This window comes from Pteronotus mesoamericanus, unplaced genomic scaffold (genome assembly GCF_021234165.1).
Source record: "Pteronotus mesoamericanus isolate MK-2021 breed Mesoamerican mustached bat unplaced genomic scaffold, CSHL_Meso_final scaffold_705, whole genome shotgun sequence".
Taxonomy (NCBI): domain Eukaryota; kingdom Metazoa; phylum Chordata; class Mammalia; order Chiroptera; family Mormoopidae; genus Pteronotus; species Pteronotus mesoamericanus.
In genome coordinates, this window is record NW_026555326.1 from 15,350,424 (window position 1) to 15,371,749 (window position 21,326).

The 21,326-nt window shown below is 37.9% G+C and overlaps 1 protein-coding gene across 1 annotated transcript in view; it reads left to right on the plus strand.

Moving 5' to 3' along the window:
* The first annotated feature begins 26 nt into the window (after positions 1-26).
* Positions 27-21,326, plus strand: part of NUP210L (nucleoporin 210 like) — a 90,775-nt gene continuing 69,475 nt past the window's right edge. Inside the window, exons 1-7 of the mRNA XM_054562867.1 lie at positions 27-226; positions 1,662-1,798; positions 8,570-8,701; positions 9,637-9,724; positions 10,300-10,450; positions 18,570-18,702; positions 19,352-19,510. Of these exons, the coding sequence (XP_054418842.1) occupies positions 27-226; positions 1,662-1,798; positions 8,570-8,701; positions 9,637-9,724; positions 10,300-10,450; positions 18,570-18,702; positions 19,352-19,510 (1,000 nt within the window). The remainder of the gene's footprint in view (positions 227-1,661; positions 1,799-8,569; positions 8,702-9,636; positions 9,725-10,299; positions 10,451-18,569; positions 18,703-19,351; positions 19,511-21,326) is intronic.

The window sequence follows — 21,326 nt, forward strand, 5'->3', positions numbered from 1 at the left end:
GCGGGAACTTGAACGCAGCAGTCGCCATGGCTAGCTCTGGGATACCAGCATCCCCAGACTTGGGACTGTTTTTCTGCTTGCGTCTACACCGCCTCCTGTGGCTGCTTCTGGTCTTGCTTGTGACCCTGGCCCACAAGCTTAACGTGCCACAGGTGTTGCTACCTTTTGGCCGGGAGTCTGGCCGAGTGCCCTTTCTGCTGGAGGCACAACGGGGCTGCTACACTTGGTGAGGGGTGGGGAATCACAAGGGTATGCATCCCACAGCAGCCAGTAAGGACGGGAGGTTCACCCAGTGGAAGACCACGGGAATGTTGTGTGCTCATTTGGTGACTTTTTGAGAGGAGGGTGGAGTGTTGGTGGGTTGGAGTGGCCAGATTTTCCGATGTGACCTAACCTCGTGTGGGACATCTTCAGGTTGTGTGGGGCCTTACATGAGAATTGCCCAGGATGTGACACTGGCCGTGTGGCGGGGGGTTTGGGGGGCGAGGGGAGAGGAATGGTCACTGTGGGAGCCTCTATCCGAGCCCAGGGAAGCCGTCTGTGGGTAGCCAGTGTGGGGAGCTTCCAAAGTAAGTAAGTAGAGTGAGGAGTTCCCAAGGTGAAGGAAATACTTAACAGCAGAGAGGCTTGGGTATGAGGGTCCCCACTAACTAATTCAAATAAGGTGGGGTTTTCAGTGTGAAGGCATGTCAAAACACAACTAGCTTAACTAAGAACTTTGCATATATCAACTCATTCAGTTTTTACAGTCAAGTAAGTACTATTACTCCCATTTTACAGATGAGGGAACTGAGGCCCAGAACACATGAAGTACAAATTTCTTGCAATATTAAAAGATTATTTTGAGTACCTTAAATGAGGGTGCCCTCTTGAACTGGGAGGACAAGGTATAATGAACTCTGGGGGGATGATTTTCTGACTGAGGATGGAAAGACATGATTTTCTTGTGTGAGAGGACCCAACCATAGGTTGTGTGGTTACCTAAGGTGTGAAGAAACCTAACTGAAGTGGGCTCCAACGTATAAGAGGGTTCATCTTAAAGGGAGTAAGATTTCCCTTTACCTAATGGAAGCATTAAGGTTTGTTCAGAGTATAAGAAGTTACCTCCCATTTTTTAAGGAAATATGGGGGAAGTATAATTGTAAGATGACCCAGTGTGATGTATTTCCCAACTGAGAGGATGATGCAAGGAATTTTTCAAGCTTTGAAAGCCATTCCATCCATCCAAAAATATTAATGATTTTTTTTTTTTAAGGTGGACTCACACCTCATAATTTTGGTAACTTTTCCATCTTAGATGTCAGAGTCCATCTTCCATGACTGAAGGAAACACATTCCTCAGAATGTGAGAAAGCCACTTCTCTTATTACTGGGAACACAACATCAATCCTATTTTTACATACTGAGGGAAGAATGTTGCAATCTAATTTTAAGTATTGAAGAGTAAATGTATCTTTGCCCATGGGATCAATGGGAAAATGTTCTGATCAGTCTCTCCCACTTCATTCTTGTTTCCTAAGTAATGTTTCTGTTTTAAAGAGTGTCAATTAAATACACCTGGTAGTATAATATGGACCAACTAAAGGAAACAGTGTTCCACCAAAAGTTAATTTTAACCCATTTATTCTTATTTCATACTCTTAAGTATTTTATTCTGGCAGGCATTCTACCCATCATGATGCAGTAACTGTTGAGCCTTTATATGAAAACAGTACCTTGTGTTCCCAAAAAGCTGTACTCATTGCTGAAGCTACCCAACCTATACGCCTAAGCAGCATTATTCTTGCTCGAGAGATAGGTATGTTGAGAGAAAACACGCTATGTAACAGTAAGATAATTGTGGCCTCCGATTCTGTAACTCTTCCTCCCTTACTCCCTTCCTTTCCTTCCTTCCTTCTTTTTCCTCCTCCTCCTCCTCCTCCTTCTTTCTTCTTTCTTCTTCTTCCTTCTTCTTCCTTCTTCTTCCTTCTTCCTTCTCCTCCTTCTCCTCCTTCTCCTCCTCCTCCTCCTCCTCCTCCTCCTCCTCCCTTTCCACTTCCCCTTCCCCTTCTCCTCCTCCTTCTTTCTTCTTCTTTTTAAATTCAGCACCTGGCATGGGGCCTGATACAAAGAGGAAACTCTAGTTGTTTGAATTGATGAAGAGGGAAAGAAATTGATTATCGGAACTAGCTTAGGTGTTAAGCTCTGAAGTTGGTTTTGAGTGAGACAGAAGACAGTAGTGTAAAGACTAGTACTTCCCAAAATTTGGTCTGAGAACCTGTATCATTAACATCACCTGGGAGCTTGTTAGAAATGTAAATTCTTAGTACCCATTTCAGTTCTGCTGTGTCATAATCGCTGGTGTAGGCCCAAAACAAGCTTTCTGGGCAATTCTCATACTTACTGAAATTTGGGAAGTATGTACTAGAGCAGAGCAGCTCAAGAAATGCTATTTATATCCATAATCAGAGCAGGGCTCTTTGTGTCCCTGAGTTTCTGGCACTTCATTGCCATTTTGATAGGCCAGAAATATCTGTATGGCTTTTAAATATTTTGATAAATGATATATCTATGCTATGTTATTAAAGAATTTCAAGGTGTGTGTTATACCATATTTTATATAATTGAAGATGTCATCTGTTGTAAAGCTATTTTTTTATGTATTGCTAAGAAAGAAAAATTGACAAACAATGCTTTTCTTCACTTAGAATTTATACTTTATACCCACTGAAGAACACTTTGACTTAATTAAGTGATTTATTTCATTTCATTTCACTTCACTTTTTTCTTAGAGAGGGAAAGGGAGGGAGAAAGAGAAACATCAATTGGTTGGCTCTCATACTTGCCCTGACTGGGGACAGAATTGGCAACCCAGGCATGTTCCCTGACTGGGAATCCAGCCAGCGACCTTTTGCTTTACGGGACTCTGCCCAACCAACTGAGCCACACTGGTCAAGGCTAAATGGTTATTTTTGTTATACATCATTCTCATGCCTAACAAAAAGGAAAGTGTAAATAAAATGAACTGGTTAAGATACTCCTAAAGCCATCTTAACATTTCTGCCTCATCTGAATCACTTTTTGACTGGGAATCAACATCTGTGTTTATTCCCACAACATCTTCCCTTTGTTCCACCAAGACTGTTTAAAATGTGGCATTTCTTAAAAGAATCCATTAAAAACAAAAATCACCTAAAAGCTGTAAGTTCTGGGCCCTTAAGTTGGCTTTGCAGTTATAGAGAGATGATGAGTTTTTGTTTCCAGCTTTGGAAAGGTTCCTAGTATATGAGTCACTGCTTTTCCCACCCTGTCGCCTTATCATTTGGTTCCAAGGGGATAAAAAAAGTGTTCCACTATTGTCCACTGGATTTTCTTCCAATTACTAACACCCATTCTACAAGTTTTGACGCTGGCCCTTTTAATGTTCAGTGGCAGCTATGTCATGACTACTGCCTGACTGATGAAAACAGTAAGATGTCATCAACTGTAAAATAAAATTCTAATTTCAGAGATAGTAAAATGTCAAAAACTAAGACACTCATGGCACGGAATCAATGAAATATGGTATGAGATTCTCAATGATGAGATTTTCAGGACCATATCATACAGGGCATCTACAATGGACAGAGGAGAATACCAAGATCAGAAAAGGAACATTGCTTTGGTCACATGTGCTATTTTTTTGATACATTAATTATTTATTTATTCATTCATTGATTTATTTTTAGACAGAGGGGAAGGGAGGGAGAAAGAGGGAGAGAAACATCAATGTGTGGTTGTTGCTCCCACACCCCCTGTTGGGGACCTGGCCCACAACCCAGGTGTGTGTCCTGACTGGGAATTGAACCAGTGACGCTTCGGTCTGCAGGCTGGCACTCAATCCACTGAGCCACATCAGCCAGGGACATGTGCTATTTTTAATGCAATTACTCTTAACTACATGGATTCTTTCTAATATCTAATGGTTCATTCATACAATTGCTAGGAAAAATGTCAAATCAGGCTTTTAGCCTAATTCTATCTGATTTATAAATATTCCAAAGATAAGTATCTTTTAAATCAACTTTCCCAAAATTAATATTTTGCTTTTAATACAATTGTGTACATAGATGATGGAGACTCCCAGTGATCAATGCCAGTCTCAGTGTCTTACTAGGTACATTTTCACCTGAGTGGGAACTGGCACACTGAAGTGGGAGGGGTTGGGGCCGAGAGGGAGGGGACGTTTTGAAAGGGAAGTGCATGCCGGAAAGAAATTGTCCATTCATCTGGCAAATATTCATTGAGTTGCCTATTAATTATAAGGCATCTGTAAAAGTAAAAAGATTGAAGCACTCCATTGGTATTTAGGTGCTCGGAATTTTCTTTACGTTTTTGGTGATTGTGTAGTAAATAAAATTAGTGCCAATGACAGAGATGATGGGTAGAGGCGAGAGACTTGAGGTGGGCATACTCAATTTGCTAAGGGTGATGGGTCTTTCCTTTTTGAGGGGTGGGGGATGGGTTTTGACTAGGCATCACCTTCATCTGGGAAAACCAAAGAATGTAAAAGGTTATATAGTGAAAAGACAATTTTTCTCTAGTTTCATTTCTCCAAGAAGCAACCACTTCTTTATATCCCTCTAGATGGATACATATTAATATGTCTTTTTGTAGCAGGAAACCTGGACTTTTGACCTTAGATTCAGGACCGTAGAGGAGTTTGAAGATAACTTTAGGTGAGAAAGCTCACATCTAGGATGAAGAAAGGGTTTGGACAACTGGATGATTTTATTGAGTTGAAATTTGGTGATCAGTACTTTTTGCACTGTGTTCAGCATGTGGTTGATGTTTAACAAGTACTTATTTATTGAGTAGTTGCTGCAGTGAGTTCTAATCATATTATCCAGAGGAGCTGATTGGAAGCTAGGATAAGTGAGAATCTGGGCAGCAGGGAATATTTGTCATTTCTGCTCCCCTTTTTTTTGTCTCTGGTTCTGCATTTCTTTGGTTATCTTATCCTGACTTCATTATCTTATTTTTTCTTCTTCCTTATTTATCTCCCTGGATCAGCTCTCCTCTCTGTCTCATTCCTTTTTCTTTATTATGTCACTTCTGTATGAACCTGAAGTAATATGAACATGTAAATAAGAATATTCATTATATTATTTAATAAACTTACTTGTTTTTTTAAAAGCAATTAAATCAAATGTTTCAGATTTCTCTTAATCACTCTCAATTTATTTATAGTTATCCGAGGTAATTTTTTTTTTCTTTATGGTTACTGGCCCTGTATTGAAAAGCTTTCTTGCTATTGAAGTAGGCAGGTAAGCAGGCGTTGTTGCACAAAGCTTTTCATATTTTATGTGAGGTCACAGCTGCTTCTGTTCTGTCACTGCCCTGCATGTTTCTCCGCAGAAAACAGGAATTTAATTCCCCCATTTAATTAGTGCTAGATTATCCAGCGCCTAATTACACTGTCTGAGCTCACCCTTTCTCCCTTCCTTTGTCATCCTTGGAACACTTCCTTAATGGTATATTCTACCAGCAGATCCTGTCAGATTTCTTCTCTTGGTTCTTGTCTGTACTCCTTATATTTTGGTCTTCAATTACTTTAACTTCAGATTCTGTTCTCCAGTTAAATATTAATTAAGTAGAATATCAATTTAATATATTAAACATTTTATTTTAAAATAATTCTAGATTTACAGAAGAGACACACAGATAGTACAAAGAGTTCCCAAACAGCCTTCACCCAGTTTCCCCTAATGATCCACTAATGTCCCTTCTCCTGCCCTAGGAGTCCATCCAAGACACCACATTACTAATCTAAGTTGTCAAGTTTCCTTTGTCTCCTCTGATCTGTGACAGTTTCTCAGTCTTTGTCTTTCATGACCTTAACATTTAATGTCCCTCAGTTTGTATTTGTCTGGTATCTTCTTATGATTAGACTGGGTTATAGATTTTTAGGAAGAAAATCACAGAAGTAAAGAGCCCTTCTCATTGCATTTTATCAGGGGGTACATGATATCAACATATTTATTACTAGTGATCACTTGCTTAAGGTAGTGTCTGTCAGGTTTCTCCACTATAAAGTTACCATTTTTCTCTTTCCATATGCTATTCATGAAAAAAAAGAAAAAGAAAAATCTCCAAGGGCCCTGACTGGTGTAGCTCAGTGGGTTGGACTTTGTCCTGCAAGTGGGAAAGTTCCCCTATTCCCACTCAGAGCACATGCCTGGGTTGCAGACCAGGTCCCCAGTTGGGGGTTTGCAAGAGGCAATCAGATCCTTGTTTCTTCACACATCGATGTTATCAATGTTTCTCCCTCTCTTTCCCTCTCTCTAAAAATGAATAAATAAAATCTTTTTTTTTAAAATAACCACCAAGTTCAGCCCACATTCCAAGGAAGTAAAATTAAGCTTCAGCTCCCGGAGTGAGTAATGTCAAAGGATTTGTGAACATATATTAAAACTACCACAGACATTAATAAATATTTGGGAGAGACACTTTGATATATCTATGCATCTTGCCTGTAGCAATTATTACTGCAGTGTTTTAAGGGTGATTTTCTATTTCTGTCATTCTTTCCACACTTATTCATGGCATTCTTCTGTAAGAAAGATGTCTTTCAAATAACTTCTCAATTATTTATCCATTCATTATGTAAGTATGGATTCATGGATATTTGTTTTATTTTTTTAAAGATTTTATTTATGTTTTTAGAGAGAGGGGAAGGGAGGGAGAGAAACATCAATGTGTGAGAGATACATGGTTGCCTTTTGCATGACCCCAACTGGGGACCTGGCCCACAACCCAGGCAACGTGCCCTGACTAGGTATATAACTGGCGACCTTTCAGTTCACAGGCCAGTGCTCAATCCACTGAGCCATTTTTGTTTATTTTTTGTTTATAATTCCATATAAACAAAATCAGAATATATTTTGTTATTCCAGTTTTTCTACTTTTGACTCTTGTGAGTTCTTTCTGTGTCCTTTGGGCTTGCCCCCACCTTAATTAATTAATTAACGCATTCATTCATTCATTCATTCATTCATTCATTTTAGCACTTCCTTACTTTTTAGCATTACAAAATGAGCCATGCCCATCATGTGTTTTCCCTGCCCATCCTTTTCCTCAAAGTCTCCTGGTTCTTTTCGTTAGAGACCTATATCAGAAGCCAAGATCTGAGTGGTAGTGTGCTTGTTACTGGAATGTCACTGCTTCTAGGCCCCCTCAGCAGACAGTGCTAGGAGATACGTGTATGTATACTAACCCAGGTATATACACATATTTATATTTCTGTATCTATCTACATATATATTAAAATAAACATGAGCTCATATAGATTTCTTTGGTTCCAATCCTTCACTAGAAGAGGGTAACTTCTTTCTCCAACAATGAGAAACCTGACACTCATTTTCTACAGTATATTTGTTGAGCCCTAGTATAAATATAAAGTAGTTTCAGGATAATTAATTCAATTTTTATATTTCCTGTGAAAGAAAGTATAGCTTTTACTGAACTAACATTCTGATACTTTTTACCCTTTTTGGAGGGGTATTTACCTGTATTACAGCCAGGACAGAGTTTACCCATGATTTCCATTAGTAATTTGGGGTATTGCGATGGTAGTTCCTTTGCTTTTTGTTTCTTAAAGATGAAACTGAACCTAAAAATGTATAATTAAAACAGCAGGATGTGGTGGCTATGTAAACAGTTCTCTGACACATGGTAAATGTAATAGGAGGGAGTATTATTAAAAGATAGTATAAGACAGCCCTGGCTGTGTAGGTTAGCTGGTTGGAGCATGCGTCCCAATGTGCTAAGTTTGTGAGTTCAATTCCTGGTCAGGGCACATGCAAGAATCAACAGATGAATGCATAAATAAGTAAAAAAAAAACAAATTGATGTTTCTCTCTCTCTCTCCCTCCCTCCCTCCCCACTTCCCTCTGCCTCTGTATGTCAATAAATAAGAGAATTCAAGAAAAAATTAAAAAAAGAAAAGAAAGAAAATTTAAAACAAGATAGAACAAAATTTTTATTTCACCCTCATTTCATTCTGTACTATTTCACATATGGCTAAATTGACCAGAACTCTTGTTGCATCTAATACAGGCTTTTTAATCTCATGGTCCAGAGGGGGAAAAATTGAAAAAACAAAGAGAGAGAAATTTTTTTGGCAGGACTGACATATGGTTGCTACCACTTTACTTTCCTAAACACATTTTTGAAATCTACTATTAACATAATTTCATAAAAGAAAAACATTTTAACACTTCAAAAGTGAGATAGAATGTAACAATAAAATAGAGTCCTTTAAAGTGAACAAAGTTAATTACATGCTATTTTAAAATTACTTTTCTCATTTTTCCATGGATGAATGAAAACATCATTGTAGATCAATGCTTGGGAGCCACTGGTCTAGTGTCTCTTATTACAAACAAAAGCTATTATATTTTTGTCATTATGCTGTTTTCTTCTTCAGGATGAAAGCAACTGTTACAGCCTTTCTTTTTCATCATATTTAGAATAAGCCTCTGAATGTTTAAGACATTTAATAGATTCATAACCTGTTGAATTAAATTCTCCGTTTTTGGGATCATCATAGTGACTGACCATGAACTGCGCTGTGATGTTAAGGTTGATGTGATAGACAGCATTGAAATTATATCTCGAACTCGGGAACTCTATGTAGATGATTCACCACTGGAACTGATGGTGAGGGCATTGGATGCTGAAGGTAAAGAACTTAATAGGATTCAACAAAATTACTTAAAGTAATACCCTTTTTGTCTAGTACTTGGAAACAGAAACTTGAAAGATAAAAGTAGGTTTGAAATAATATTTATTTTCTCATATGTAGCCTATGTACATGAAGAATTAATAATTCTGAGTATGGTTCAGTGCATTAGCTAATTCTTCCATGAATTTTCCTGCTATATTTAATTATTGGTTATCTTAGAAATTTTCGTTAATATTCAAATTCTGCCACTTAACTTCTGCTGATGGTCCCTAGATCAGCAATTAAGAACATTTTCTGGAATTTATTGCTAGCTTTGTTTTGATCAGTCCATTTTCTATTGACCAGGAGAATGAAATGTAAACCTGTGAAAAAGTTTTATAATTTTAAATTTGTCTTCCTTGAGTCTGATTTTATATTGCTTTTAATATAATATGTTAATGTAATATATGTAAAACATACAAAGTTTTTGCCTCTTTCTAAACGTTCAATAAAGAATTATTTTTTAAATCTGAAAAATGAATGTACTAAAATATTCTAGAATCTCAATTTTATAAAATTTTTGTTGAAAGGATCAGAATTTAGGGATGCCCGTAAACCCTGAGGTACGCTACAGGTGCCTTTGTGTAAAACGAAACAGAAAAAGTGGCATAATTTTTGTCAACCAGAAATTAATCATCTTGAGTCCTTTTTACTTTTGGAAAGATTGTGCAGCAATAGCACTTACATTGTTTATGTACGGATCTTCCGCTTACATTGTTTATGTACAGATCTTCCGGGTATATGTATTTTAATTCATTAATGTCAAGTGCTTCTACTTGTTAATGAAAGAGCCCTAAAATAATTTTCTATTTAGGTTTTCCTTTATAGTTAACGATACCTGAATGTTTTTGAGTATGTGATTCTCTCTTGTCTGTTTTTGACTTGCTCTACAGGAAATACTTTTAGTAGTTTGGCAGGGATGATGTTTGAGTGGAGCATTGCCCAGGATAACGAATCATCAGAACTGTCTAGCAAAATTAGGTAACGTTGAAACCTAACCTAAACCATCTGACTCTGAAGGAGACATCACCCTCTGTGGCACACTGAACAGCAACCATTTGTGTGGGCTTTGACAATCCTGTTGTCTGGTCTTTTTTGGAACAGATACATTTACCAGGGGAGAATGTCTTGGATCTATATAGTAGGATATAGGATATAGTATGGTATGGATATAAGTACCTTTATGATAGTTTAATTTGAACTAGTACAAAGGAATTCATGCACTCAGGACTAAACAATTATTTGACCCAATTATTGGGTCCATTTTGTTCAAGCTATCTGCACATGCTAAAGAACAGTAAGTGGAGAATAGTATGGAATTTTGTCTTCAGTATCAAGAAATAGGTCTTAGACAATCCAAGTTTTAGTTCAACAGCAATTATAGCCAGAGGTACATTAAAAACTGTTCTTCAGTCTAGTTCTGGTGAAAAACAAATTTTAAAACTTTTTACACTATATAGACATTGAAGAGACTATGTTTAAAAGTTGCTTAGTGCCTTTTGGAAGACTGATTGTTTGCTTCTATTAGAAGCAAACCTTATTTTAAATTTCTTTAGGATTCTAAAATACTCTGAAGCAGAATATTCTCCGCCAGCATACATAACTGAGATGGAGAAAGAAGAGAAACAAGGAGATATAATTTTAGTGTCTGGGATTAGAACTGGTGCAGCTGTTGTAAAAGTTCGAATTTATGAATCGTTTTATAAGGTAAAAAGTTAATGCTATAAACTTTCATTTACTAGTCTTGCCTACATAGTCTTGGCTACATAAAATATAGTTTCTTATGTTTATCAATAGTAGAAGCTTTCTAACCTGATATAATTTGGGCCAACAGTTGTTCAATTAAAAAAGTCATTCATGGGGGGTAAACATTAAAAAGTTGACTTTCTTAAACATTTTATTACATAATTACAAATACAACTGTTGTTTTCTGTTAAAACATATAACTGTATTTTATTCACCAACCTTTTGGTGTAGGTCTAAGACCTTTCTTTGACCATGAGTTCACTGGTTAGACATATACATACTCTTTCTTGCATAATTACAGTTTCTAGTTTCTTTATCTTTTCTTTTTATTTTCTAGTTTCTTTATCTTTTTATTTGATGGCAACCATCAAAATGCTCTCCATATCCATGATTCTGTCTGTTCTTCTTGTTTGCTTAATTTGTTTTTCAGATTCAGTTGTTGATAGATATGTATTTATTGCCATTTTATTGTTCATAGTTTTGATCTTCTTTTTCTTAAATAAGTCCTTTTTCATTTTTGTTTTATTTTATAGTCAAGTGAAAAATTAGGCATGTGTGAAGCAAATTGAGTACATAATTTTATATTCTTCAAGGATTTTTATATTTCTCACCTACACCTAATTTGATAGTAGCACATTTTAGCAGCTTTCTCTTTTCTAGTAGAATTTATATTTTTTTAATTATATTTTATTGATTATGCTATTACCATTGTCCCATTTTTCCCCCTCCACCCAGCAACCCTCACTCCCTCAGTCAATCCCGACACCATTGTTCAAGTCCATAGGTCATGCATATAGGTTCTTGGGCCACTCCATTTCCTGTACTTTATATCCACATGGCTATTCTATAGCTACCTACTTGTACCTCTATGTGTTTTTTTGTGTGTGTGTGTCTTTGTATTTCTTTATTCCCTCATCTCTTCAACCATCCCCCCACACCCTCCTTCCATCTGGCAACCATCAAAATGCTCTCCGTATCCATGATTCTGTCTGTTCTTCTTGTTTGCTTAATTTGTTTTTTAGATTCAGTTGTTGATAGATATGTATTTATTGCCATTTTATTGTTCATAGTTTTGATCTTCTTTTTCTTAAATAAGTCCCTTGAACGTTTCATATATTGGCATGGTGATGGTGAACTCCTTTAGATTTTCTTGTCTGAGGGGCTCTTTATCTGCCCTTTGATTCTAAATGATATCTTTGCTGGGTAGAGAAATCTTGGCTATAAGTCCCTGCTTTTCATGGCTTTAAATATTTTTTGCCAATCCCTTCTAGCCTGCAAAGTTTCTTTTGAGAAATTAGCTGACAGTCTTATAAGTACTCCCCTGTAGGTAACTAACTGCTTTTCTCTTGCTGCTTTTAAGATTCTCCCTTTATGATGTATCTTGGAGTGGGCCTCTTTGCATTAATCTAGTTTGGGGCTCTCTGTGCTTCCTGGACTTGCATGTCTGTTTCCTTCACCAGACTAGGGAAGTTCTCTTTCATTATTTTTTTCAAATAGATTTCCAATATCTTGCTCTTTCTCTTCCCTGTCTGGCACCCTTATGATGCAAATATTGGACCTCTTGAAGTTGCCCCAGAGACTGCTTACACTATCCACTCTTTTTTTATTATTCTTTTTTCTTCTTGTTGTTCTGATTGGTTGTTTTTGTTTTCTTATGTTTCAAAACATTGATTTGATTCTCAGCTTTATCTGCTCTACTGTTGTTTCCCTGTAAATTGTTCTTTATTTCAATTAGTGTATCCTTCATTTCTGACTGGATCCTTATTGTGCAGTTGAGCTTCTCACTAAGTTCCTTGAGCATCCTTATAACCAGTGTTTTGAACTCTGCATCTGATAGATTGCTTACCTCTATTTTTTAGTTCTTTTTCTCGAGTTTTGGTTTCTTCTTTCATTTGGGCCATGTGTCTTGTCTCCTCATTTTGGCGGCCTCCCTGTGTTTGTTTCTATGTATTAGGTAAAGTTGCTATGACTCTCTGTCTTGGTATTGTGGCTTAATGTAGTAGGTGTCCTACAGGGCCCAGTGGTATAGCCTCCTCTATCACCCAAGCTGGGTACTTGACATCCGCCCTTCGTGTGGGCTGAGTACACTCTCTTCTTGTAATTGAGCCTTGATTGCTCTTGTCAGGTCAAATGAAGAGATTTATCAAGGCCACTTATCTGCAAGGACTGGCTGTGACCACTGACCATGAACCTCTGCCCCATGTGGAGGATCAATGTCCAGCGGCAGTGTGGTGCTCTGACGTGGTTTGCAGCTGTCCACTGGGCGCACAGGCTCTGGGGTTTCCCATGTGGTGCAGATCAAGATCGTCCCACACCTGTGTTTTGCCTGAGGCCATCCTGCCTGAGAAATAAAGAAATCTGAGATGGCTGCTACTTGTGCTGGTCTTGGAGATTCCCAGGCAAAGCTAAGTTGTGAATCTAGGCTGGCTGCTTCTAGTAGCAGACCTGGGGCCACTTAGCAAGAGGTACAGCAGCTAGGGGCTCACTGAAGCTGGCTGTTGCTTGTTTGATAAGATTTAGGAAGTAGTGAAGCCTGAGCCAAGACCAGCCATTCATATGGAAAAGCAGTTTGGGTGGGCCTGTAAGTAGGGTGGAATGGAGTCTCTGGGGATCTCCAGGGAAGGACAAACAGTGTTACCCAGGATCATGGAGTCTCCAATATGGCACCAACCTGCCAGCTCTGGTTCTAGGTGGGGAGGGTTCAGAAAAGGGACAATGGCCTCAGCCTGCCTTTCTGTCAGGGAGAAAGCTGTCTTCTAGCTCTTGCCTTGATGCCAGACACTTCAGTTTCTCCCTGTATGCCACTGGTGCCTTTCAAGCTGCTGCACTGGTGCTAGAGCTCAGAGGGAATGAGTCTGAGTATGTCCTTTTGTGAATTCTTTAAGAAGAACTGCTTGGAACTCCAGAAATTTTTTCCACTGACTCAGTTCCTGCTGGTTTTTGCAGCCAGAAGTTATGGGGACTTATCATCCTGGCTCTGGAATCCTGGACTGTGGGGCCTGGTATGAGTCAGGGACTCCTCGGTCCCAAGATATCCCTCCAAAATTTTTATCCACCACACTTGGATGTGGGTTCCACGTCTCTGCACCTCCTACAAGTCTGAATGGATGTGGTTTCTTTAGTTTTGTAGTTGTCAGACTTCCAGTAAACCCTCTTTCTTTTTTAAAATATATTTTTTATTGATTATGTTATTACAGTTTTCCCATTTTTTTCTTCCCTTTATTCTCCCCTACCCTGCACCCCCTATCCCACCAGCATTTCATACCCCCCTTAGCTCATGTCCATGGGTCATACATATAAGTTCTTTGGCTTCTCCGTTTCCTATACTGTTCTTTAACTTCCCCCTGTCTATTTTGTACCTACCAATTATGCCTCTTATTCCCTGTACCTTTTCACCCATTCTCCCCACTCCCCCTCCCCTCTGATCTCCATTTCTGTGATTCTGTTCCTGTTCTAGTTGTTTGCTTAGTTTCTGTTTGTTTTTGGTTTTTGGATCAGTGGTTGATAGTTGTGAGTTTATCATTTTACTATTCATAGTTTCTGATTTTCATCTTTTTCTTAGATAAGTCCCTTTAACATTTCATATAATATGGGCCTGGTGATGATGAACTCCTTTAACTTTACCTTAGCACTGTATCTGCCCTTCCATTCTAAATGATAGCTTCACTGGATAGAGTAATCTTGGATGTAGGTCCTTGTCTTTCATGACTTTGAATACTTCTCACCAGCCTCTTCTCTCCTGAAACATTTCTTTTGAGAAATCTGATGATAGCCTATGGGCAGTCCTTTGTAGGTAACTGTCTCCTTTTCTCTTGCTGCTTTTAAGATTATTTCTTTATCTTTAATCTTGGGTAATGTAATTATGATTACATCACCTTGCCTTGGTGTGTGCTTCCTTGGGTCCAACTTCTTTGGGACTTGCTGAGCTTCCTGAACTTCCTGGAAGTCTATTTCCTTGGCCAGGTTGGGGAAGTTCTCCTTCATTATTTTTTTCAAATAAGTTTTCAGTTTCTTGCTCTTCCTCTTCTCCTTCTGGCACCCCTAGGATTTGGATGTTGAATCATTTAAAGTTGTCCCAGAAGTTCTTAAGTCTCTCCTTATTTTTTTTCATTCTTATTTCTTCATTCTGTTCTGATTGGATGTTTATCTCTTCCTTCTGCTCCCAATCATTGATTTGAGTCCTAGTTTCCTTCTCTTTACTGTTGGCTTCCTGTATATTTTTCTTTATTTCACTTTGCATAGCCTTCACTTTTTCCTCCATTTTGTAACCATACTCAACCAATTCAGTAAACATACAGATTACCAGTGTTTTGAATTTTGCATCTGATAGTTTGGCTATCTCTTCATTGCTTAGATCTATTTTCGGAGCTTTGATCTGTTTTCATTTGGGCCATATTTCTTTGTCTCAGCATGCCTGTTATGTTGGGAGGGGCAGAGCCTTAGGTATTCACCCGAGTGGGGCAACCCAGGTCGCTGAGTTGTGACGCTGTCTGTGGAGGAACAATGCTGCTTGCTCAGCTCTCAGCAGGCTTTCAGTCACTTCCCCTGCTACCCACAAGCAAATTGGGCTCTTCTAGGGCTGATTCTCAGGTGGGTAGGTTTGTGTACATTTTAGGACCCCATGCGTTTCTCCAACAGACTCTCCTGTGAGGTTGGAAATTTCTCCTGCTGCTGCAAACCCCACAGATGTTTACTTCCAGTGGTTTTGAGGCTTTCTTTTCCCACACTTGAACCCTGGCTTGTATGGTCTGTCTTGCTCCCCAGCTGTTCCTTTGGTTTAACTGCACATAAATGTGGGACCACCTGATAGGCTAGCCGCTGCCTCACTCACCTGGTCCTCCAGCCACGGCCTTGCCACGCATCCTCTCGACCCTGGCTGCCTGTCTCTGCCCCTCATACTAGTCTGGATGTTTCTTCTTTATCTCTTTGGTTGTCAGACTTCCATACAGTTTGATTTTCTGGTAGTTCTGGTTATTTTTTGTTTTTAAATTTTTTGTTGTCCATCTTTTGGTTGTGCGAGGAGGCAAAGTATATCTACCTATGCCTCCATCTTGGCTGGAAGTCCACTTTTAACTTTTCAAAACCTTTAAATTTTTTGTAGAAACAACTGCTCTATTATTGCATTTATGGTTTTTTATATGTAATTATAATTAAAAGTGCATCTGGCATAAATTGATTTGGGAAAAAACAAATGTCTTTGGGCAGCATTTAATGAAAATGGCAGAACACAAGTGTGTGGACATCCTAGAGAGCAGGCTTTCTTTCTTTCTTTTATAAATACAGATTTTAAAAATTTATATATTTATTTACTTTTAAAGGTCAAAGTCAATTATAAAATATTATAAAATTTAAATCCATTATAAAATCTCAGCAATTAAAACAACATGACACCAACACAGGAATAATCAAGTAGATCAATGAAATATAATGAGCATTCTAGAAACAAATGTATATGTCTAACAATGTAATATATGATTAAGTTGATATTTCAAATCAATGTGGAAAATAAGCCTTATTCAACAAATAAGGTGCATGGACCACTATTACTTTAAAAAAATATAGACCCCTATTTCACACATGATACAAGAAATATTGAGGTTCGTTAAAAATCATTATGTAGAATCTAAGGAGTTTTAGGAGAAAATACAAACTAACATTTTTCTTACCTGAAAGGAACATATTCAAACCCAGAAGCTATAAAGTAAAATGTTGACAATATGACTATATTAAGCATTTAAGACTGTAGAGTAATATACATATAAAAAAAGTTAAAGGACAAGTAATAGAGTGGGAAAGTATTTGCAACACATCTAAAAAAAGGGTTGATAGGGGTTTTTAAAAAATTTTTTTTAGGGAAAAAATTCTATAAACCTTTAATCAAAAAATCGATAAAGAATACCAAAAAGTCATTTAAAGCTTTTTAAAAATAATAGAAATATGAAAGAAATATACAAAAACAGGTTTAGTTTCAACAAATAGCAAAGGAACAATTAAAATAACACACCATTGTCACAATCAGATTAGTCAGTATTAAAAATTTTGGTAATATCAAGTATTGGAGACTGAAAGGAAGTGGGTATTCATACTCTTTTTCCTCACCTTAAAGCAGTCCCTTTAGTGTATCTTGCAGTGTTGGTTTGGTGGAAGTGTATTCTTTCAGTCTCCGTTAGTCAGGGAAACCTCTTATTTTACTTTCCTTTTAATTGAGAGCCTTGCTGGGTAGAGCAGTCTTGGTTGCAGGCCTTTGCTTTTCATGACTTGGAATATTTCTTGTCACTCCCTTCTGGCTTGTAGTGCTTCTGTTGAGAAGTCAGCTGCTAGCCGTATCCAGGCTCCCTTATATGTTACTACCTGTTTCTGCCTTGCTGCATTTAGGATTCTCTGTTTGTCTTTGATATTTGCCATTTTAATGATGATGTGTCTTGGAGTGGGCCTCATTGGGTTCCTCTTGAATGGGACCCTCTGTGCTTCCTGGACCTGCGTGACTTTTTCTCTCCTCCAATCAGGGAAGTTCTCCATCATTATTTTGTCAAACAGGTCCTGTATCCCTTGCTCCTCTTCTCTTTCTGGCATCCCTATTATACGGACATTATTACATTTCAGGTTTTCCTGCATTTCCCTCAATGCTTCTTCATTCTTTTGGAGTCTTTTTTCATTTTCTTGCTCTTTCTGGGGGCTTTTTTCTACCTTATCCTCTAGCTCACTGATTCACTCCTCTGCTTCATGTAGCCTGCGTTTGATTCCTTCTACTGTGTTCTTCAATTCAGAATTGTATTCTTAATTTCCTCTTGTCTCTTATTGATGGTTTCTATGTCTTTGTTCATGCTGATGTAGTTTGTAGTAAGTTCCTTGTAGTTTCCCTGTAGTTTTTTGTAATTCTCTCTGAGCTCACTGAGCTCATTGAGTTTCCTTAGAATCGTTGTTTGGAACTCAATATCTGATAGTTTACTTGCCTCTATGTCATTCAGTTCTCTTTCTGGGGATTCCTCCTTTCCCTTCAACTGAGAGGTGTTTCTTTGTCTTCCCATTATTTGTGAGACTCTTCTCTTTTGCTTCTACTTCTTAAATTGATCTCTCTTGATTTCCTGACTTTGTGGTGTGAACTTCTATGGTAGGAGACTGCTTCTTCTTCTTCTTTTCTTTCTGGATCTGCCTCTAATGATGTCAGATGTTGTCCCTGTCTGACCTTAGGAAGTCTGTTCAAGACTTTCAGGAATCTACTCTGTGGCTGTCTTCTTTGGCTGTTAATCTAGTCACTCTGCACTCAGCAGGCCAGCTTAGACACACCACAGGGCTGGGCAGAGTCCCTCCTGGGGGAGGGCTATTGGGTCCTCTCACAGTACTGCCGCTCAGGGGAGTGATCTCTGCCAGAGCAAGATGGCCACTGCCACATGGGGGATGAGTCAGCACCAAGATCCCGCTGGCTATTCTCTCCATTCTCTCCCCAAAGCCTCCTTCCCCAGTCTCTCCTCAGGCTTTTCTAGCCCACTCTGCCCCCGAGTTTGCCAGAGACCAGGGTAAGTGGCTGCAAGTCAAAATTTATGCGTTGGCCCTTTAAATGGTTCTTTGCATCTCCGGCTGCCTGCCTCTGACAGAGAGCAACTCTGCCACTTTTTGCAGCTGGCTGTTTTCTGTGTACTTTTTGAGCTCTGGTGCTGTAGGCTGGAGATCCCTGCTTTTGGTTTAGACTCCACTCTTCTCAGGGGGATCCAACTGGCCATTTCAACATCCTGCTGGTGCTGCTGCCCATGGGCACCCCACCTGCCTTCTTGGGTCTCTACTGCACTCCTTACCAGTTAGGTTGTGCTAAAGCTGATTCTTCTGTCTCCGAGGTTATAAGGCTCCTCTCTCACTATTGTTCAGTTGTTTGTTCCAGGTGATTTCTCCACAATTTAGTTGTAATTCCAGGTTGGTCCTCGGAGGAGGTCAGTGTGCCTTCCACTCACTCCTCTGCCATCTTGATTCTCCTATTTTTAAAGAAATTTACAAGAAGGAAACTTTTGGCAAGGAAGGTGGCTTTAAAGATTTTGCCTCAAGTTTGGAAACTTTGGTTGTTTTTTTTTCTTTCCTCTTTTAGAAGAAAGTGGCTGCAGCATTGATACGTCTGCTTGTTTTGGAGAATATATTTCTTGTACCATCCCATGATATTTATCTCTTAGTAGGAGCATATATTAAATACCGAGTTGCAAAAATGGTTCAGGGAAGAGTGACAGGTAAGGTGATTTATCTTTTCCTAAGACTATCATTTCCCAAATCCTTTCTGCTGACAACAAGAGAAGCAACTCCATATTATGTACGCAAAATGCTTTAGATTTTGTGATAAAGTATTCCCTGAATCCTATACTGGAGCTAATACTGGACCGAGATAGTCTCCATAGCTTCAGTAACAATAAGCATTGAATTCTGTATTAACACAATAACCAAAAACTTACTTGCTTCTGTAATGCAACTGAAGAAACTTTACCCGAGGGACTTGAATGATCTTTGCAAAAGTTGTTTCCTGAGAAACTCAGTTTATTAACTAAAAATGTAATACTTTATTAACCCTAAAAGTCCTATTGAGTTTATAAGGCGTGCATTGACTCCATTAACATTAGACTTTTCCTAACTTGCCTAGTGGGGATACCTTCTGCTACTCTCGGTTCACTGGTTTGTAAGAATACAAGCAATATCAACAATAAACTCATATAGTAATCCCTTCTCCAATGGACATGTAGAAATTCATCATAGTGGGAAGAATATTGGAAGCAGATCATACTCTTATCTAGGCTTGCTTCCTGATTTTCCTATTACAATCCAACAATATGCTATTGTATGTTGGAATGACTGCTCTCGTATTTCTGTTTCTTTCATGTCTTACAGAGATGGAATTTCCCCTGGAACATTATACAATGGAATTGCAAGACCATAAAGTTGCATATAATGAGTCTCGTTCTGGAAAAGTGGCTTTACTAAATGAGAAAACAGTTGTGGTTACTGCTGTCCAACTGGGCCAAACTAATCTTATTTTTGTCCATAAAAGTATCCTTTTATTTAAATTTTAGCTGCCAATTTACCTTTTCCTGATCATGCTAGTCATGTTCCTTGGTAAAATAATTTGTTGATTATACTACTACTACACTTATTTTCTATAGATTTTATTTTTAACAAAGACCTATAAATGATTATTGTCATAATTTCTAATGAAGTGTAGATAGAGAAAAAAGTAGCTGGAACTTAGGATATGTTGACTTTAGTGCTTATTTGCAACCTTCATCAAATTATGAGACTGGGGAAAACAGAGTTTGGAGAAACTTGTGTGAATTTTATTAATTTGTTCTTTATTATTTTCACATGAATAATTGAGAAAAATGGTTAGTACTTGTATCAGTTGAATTGAGAATAATTTTTAAAAATTTACTAAACCTGCTCTGTAAGGGTATATAACAAAGAGAGATTCATAGAGCTCTATTATAGTTGATGGAAACAAAACAGAATGAATGTTTAAATTCTCAGAAAACTGAAGCATTTGGTTTCCATATCTCAGTGTTTGATTTTGAAATATTTCCTATTTTTTAATATTTGTATCTGAAAGAAGTTAGTTTATTTAGCAAATATTATATTCCTACTATATGAAAAACATTGTTATAAACTCTGGGAATACAGACTACTGTTTTACTCAGGGTAGTTAGGGAAGTCCTCTTTGATAAGGTGACATTGTAGCAATGAGCCATTCAGATACCTGGATGAAAGAGCCTTAGGAAGGGGAAGTAGAAATTGCAAAGGTTGTGAAGCAGGGGCATGTTTGGCATGTTCAAAGAAGAGCAAGGAAGACACTGAGCCTGAAGAGCAGAGTGCCTGTGGAAAGTAGTAGCAGATAAACTAGAGGAGGGGAAGGAGTAAATTATGTAGGATCTAATAGGCTTACTCAAAGTTAGAACCCATCAGACTTGAAAGATACAGTATTTCTTCTAGAATAGTGTTAATTAGATGTTTATATTATTTGTCTAAAAAATATTAAGGAAGGTGTTTGAGCCAAAGTGGTTTGTTCTCTAGTCATTCTAAGATGCCTAGGATATTTGTCAATAAATACAATAGGATCTACAAAACAAACTAAGTCACTAATAGTTACTGAGCCCCAACGGTATGTCAGGCACTTCTCTGAATTCCCCAGACAGACTTACAAAATCTTTTTTTTTTTTAATTCTCAGTTCATATTTATTTATTCCAAAGTAGTAAATATTCAAATACATGATATTTATCTATGTATATCTTTCTTGAAGACATGGATGGTGACTATAATTTGTTCCAGCATCTGGCTTAGGGTGGTTGGTGGTACTATTCATAAAGATGGGTAATATAAGAGATGGAACAAGTTTAAGGAAAAAGAAAACCAGTTCAGTTTTTACATGTTAACTTGAATTATCTTTGTGACATTCAAGTAGAAATTTTTACTAGATCTGGAGGAGGAAAATTCAGGATGAAGATAGATATTTGAAAGTTATTAGTTTATAGATAGGTGATAGGTGAAGCTGTTGTTGTAGACAGTCATCTAGTGAGGGGACATAGAGTGAGAAGGGAAGAAGGCCAAAGACAAAACTGTTTAATACCAGCTTTTAAGGTTCACATGGAATAAGAGAAACTCTAAAGGAGGCCCAGAAAGAATGCTTAAAAAGTAAAAGAACCAGAAAAGAGAAGCTCCGTGGTAACCAAGTGAAGAATTTACAGAGAATGTCCCTTGAGTGAAATAGATAGAAATAAAGACTGAGGTAAAGATAGAGACTGTAGTACTGGGAAATCTCGGCTTACTTTGTCAGTGAAAAACAGCTTGGCTTTGAAAAGGAGGAGAAAAACAAGG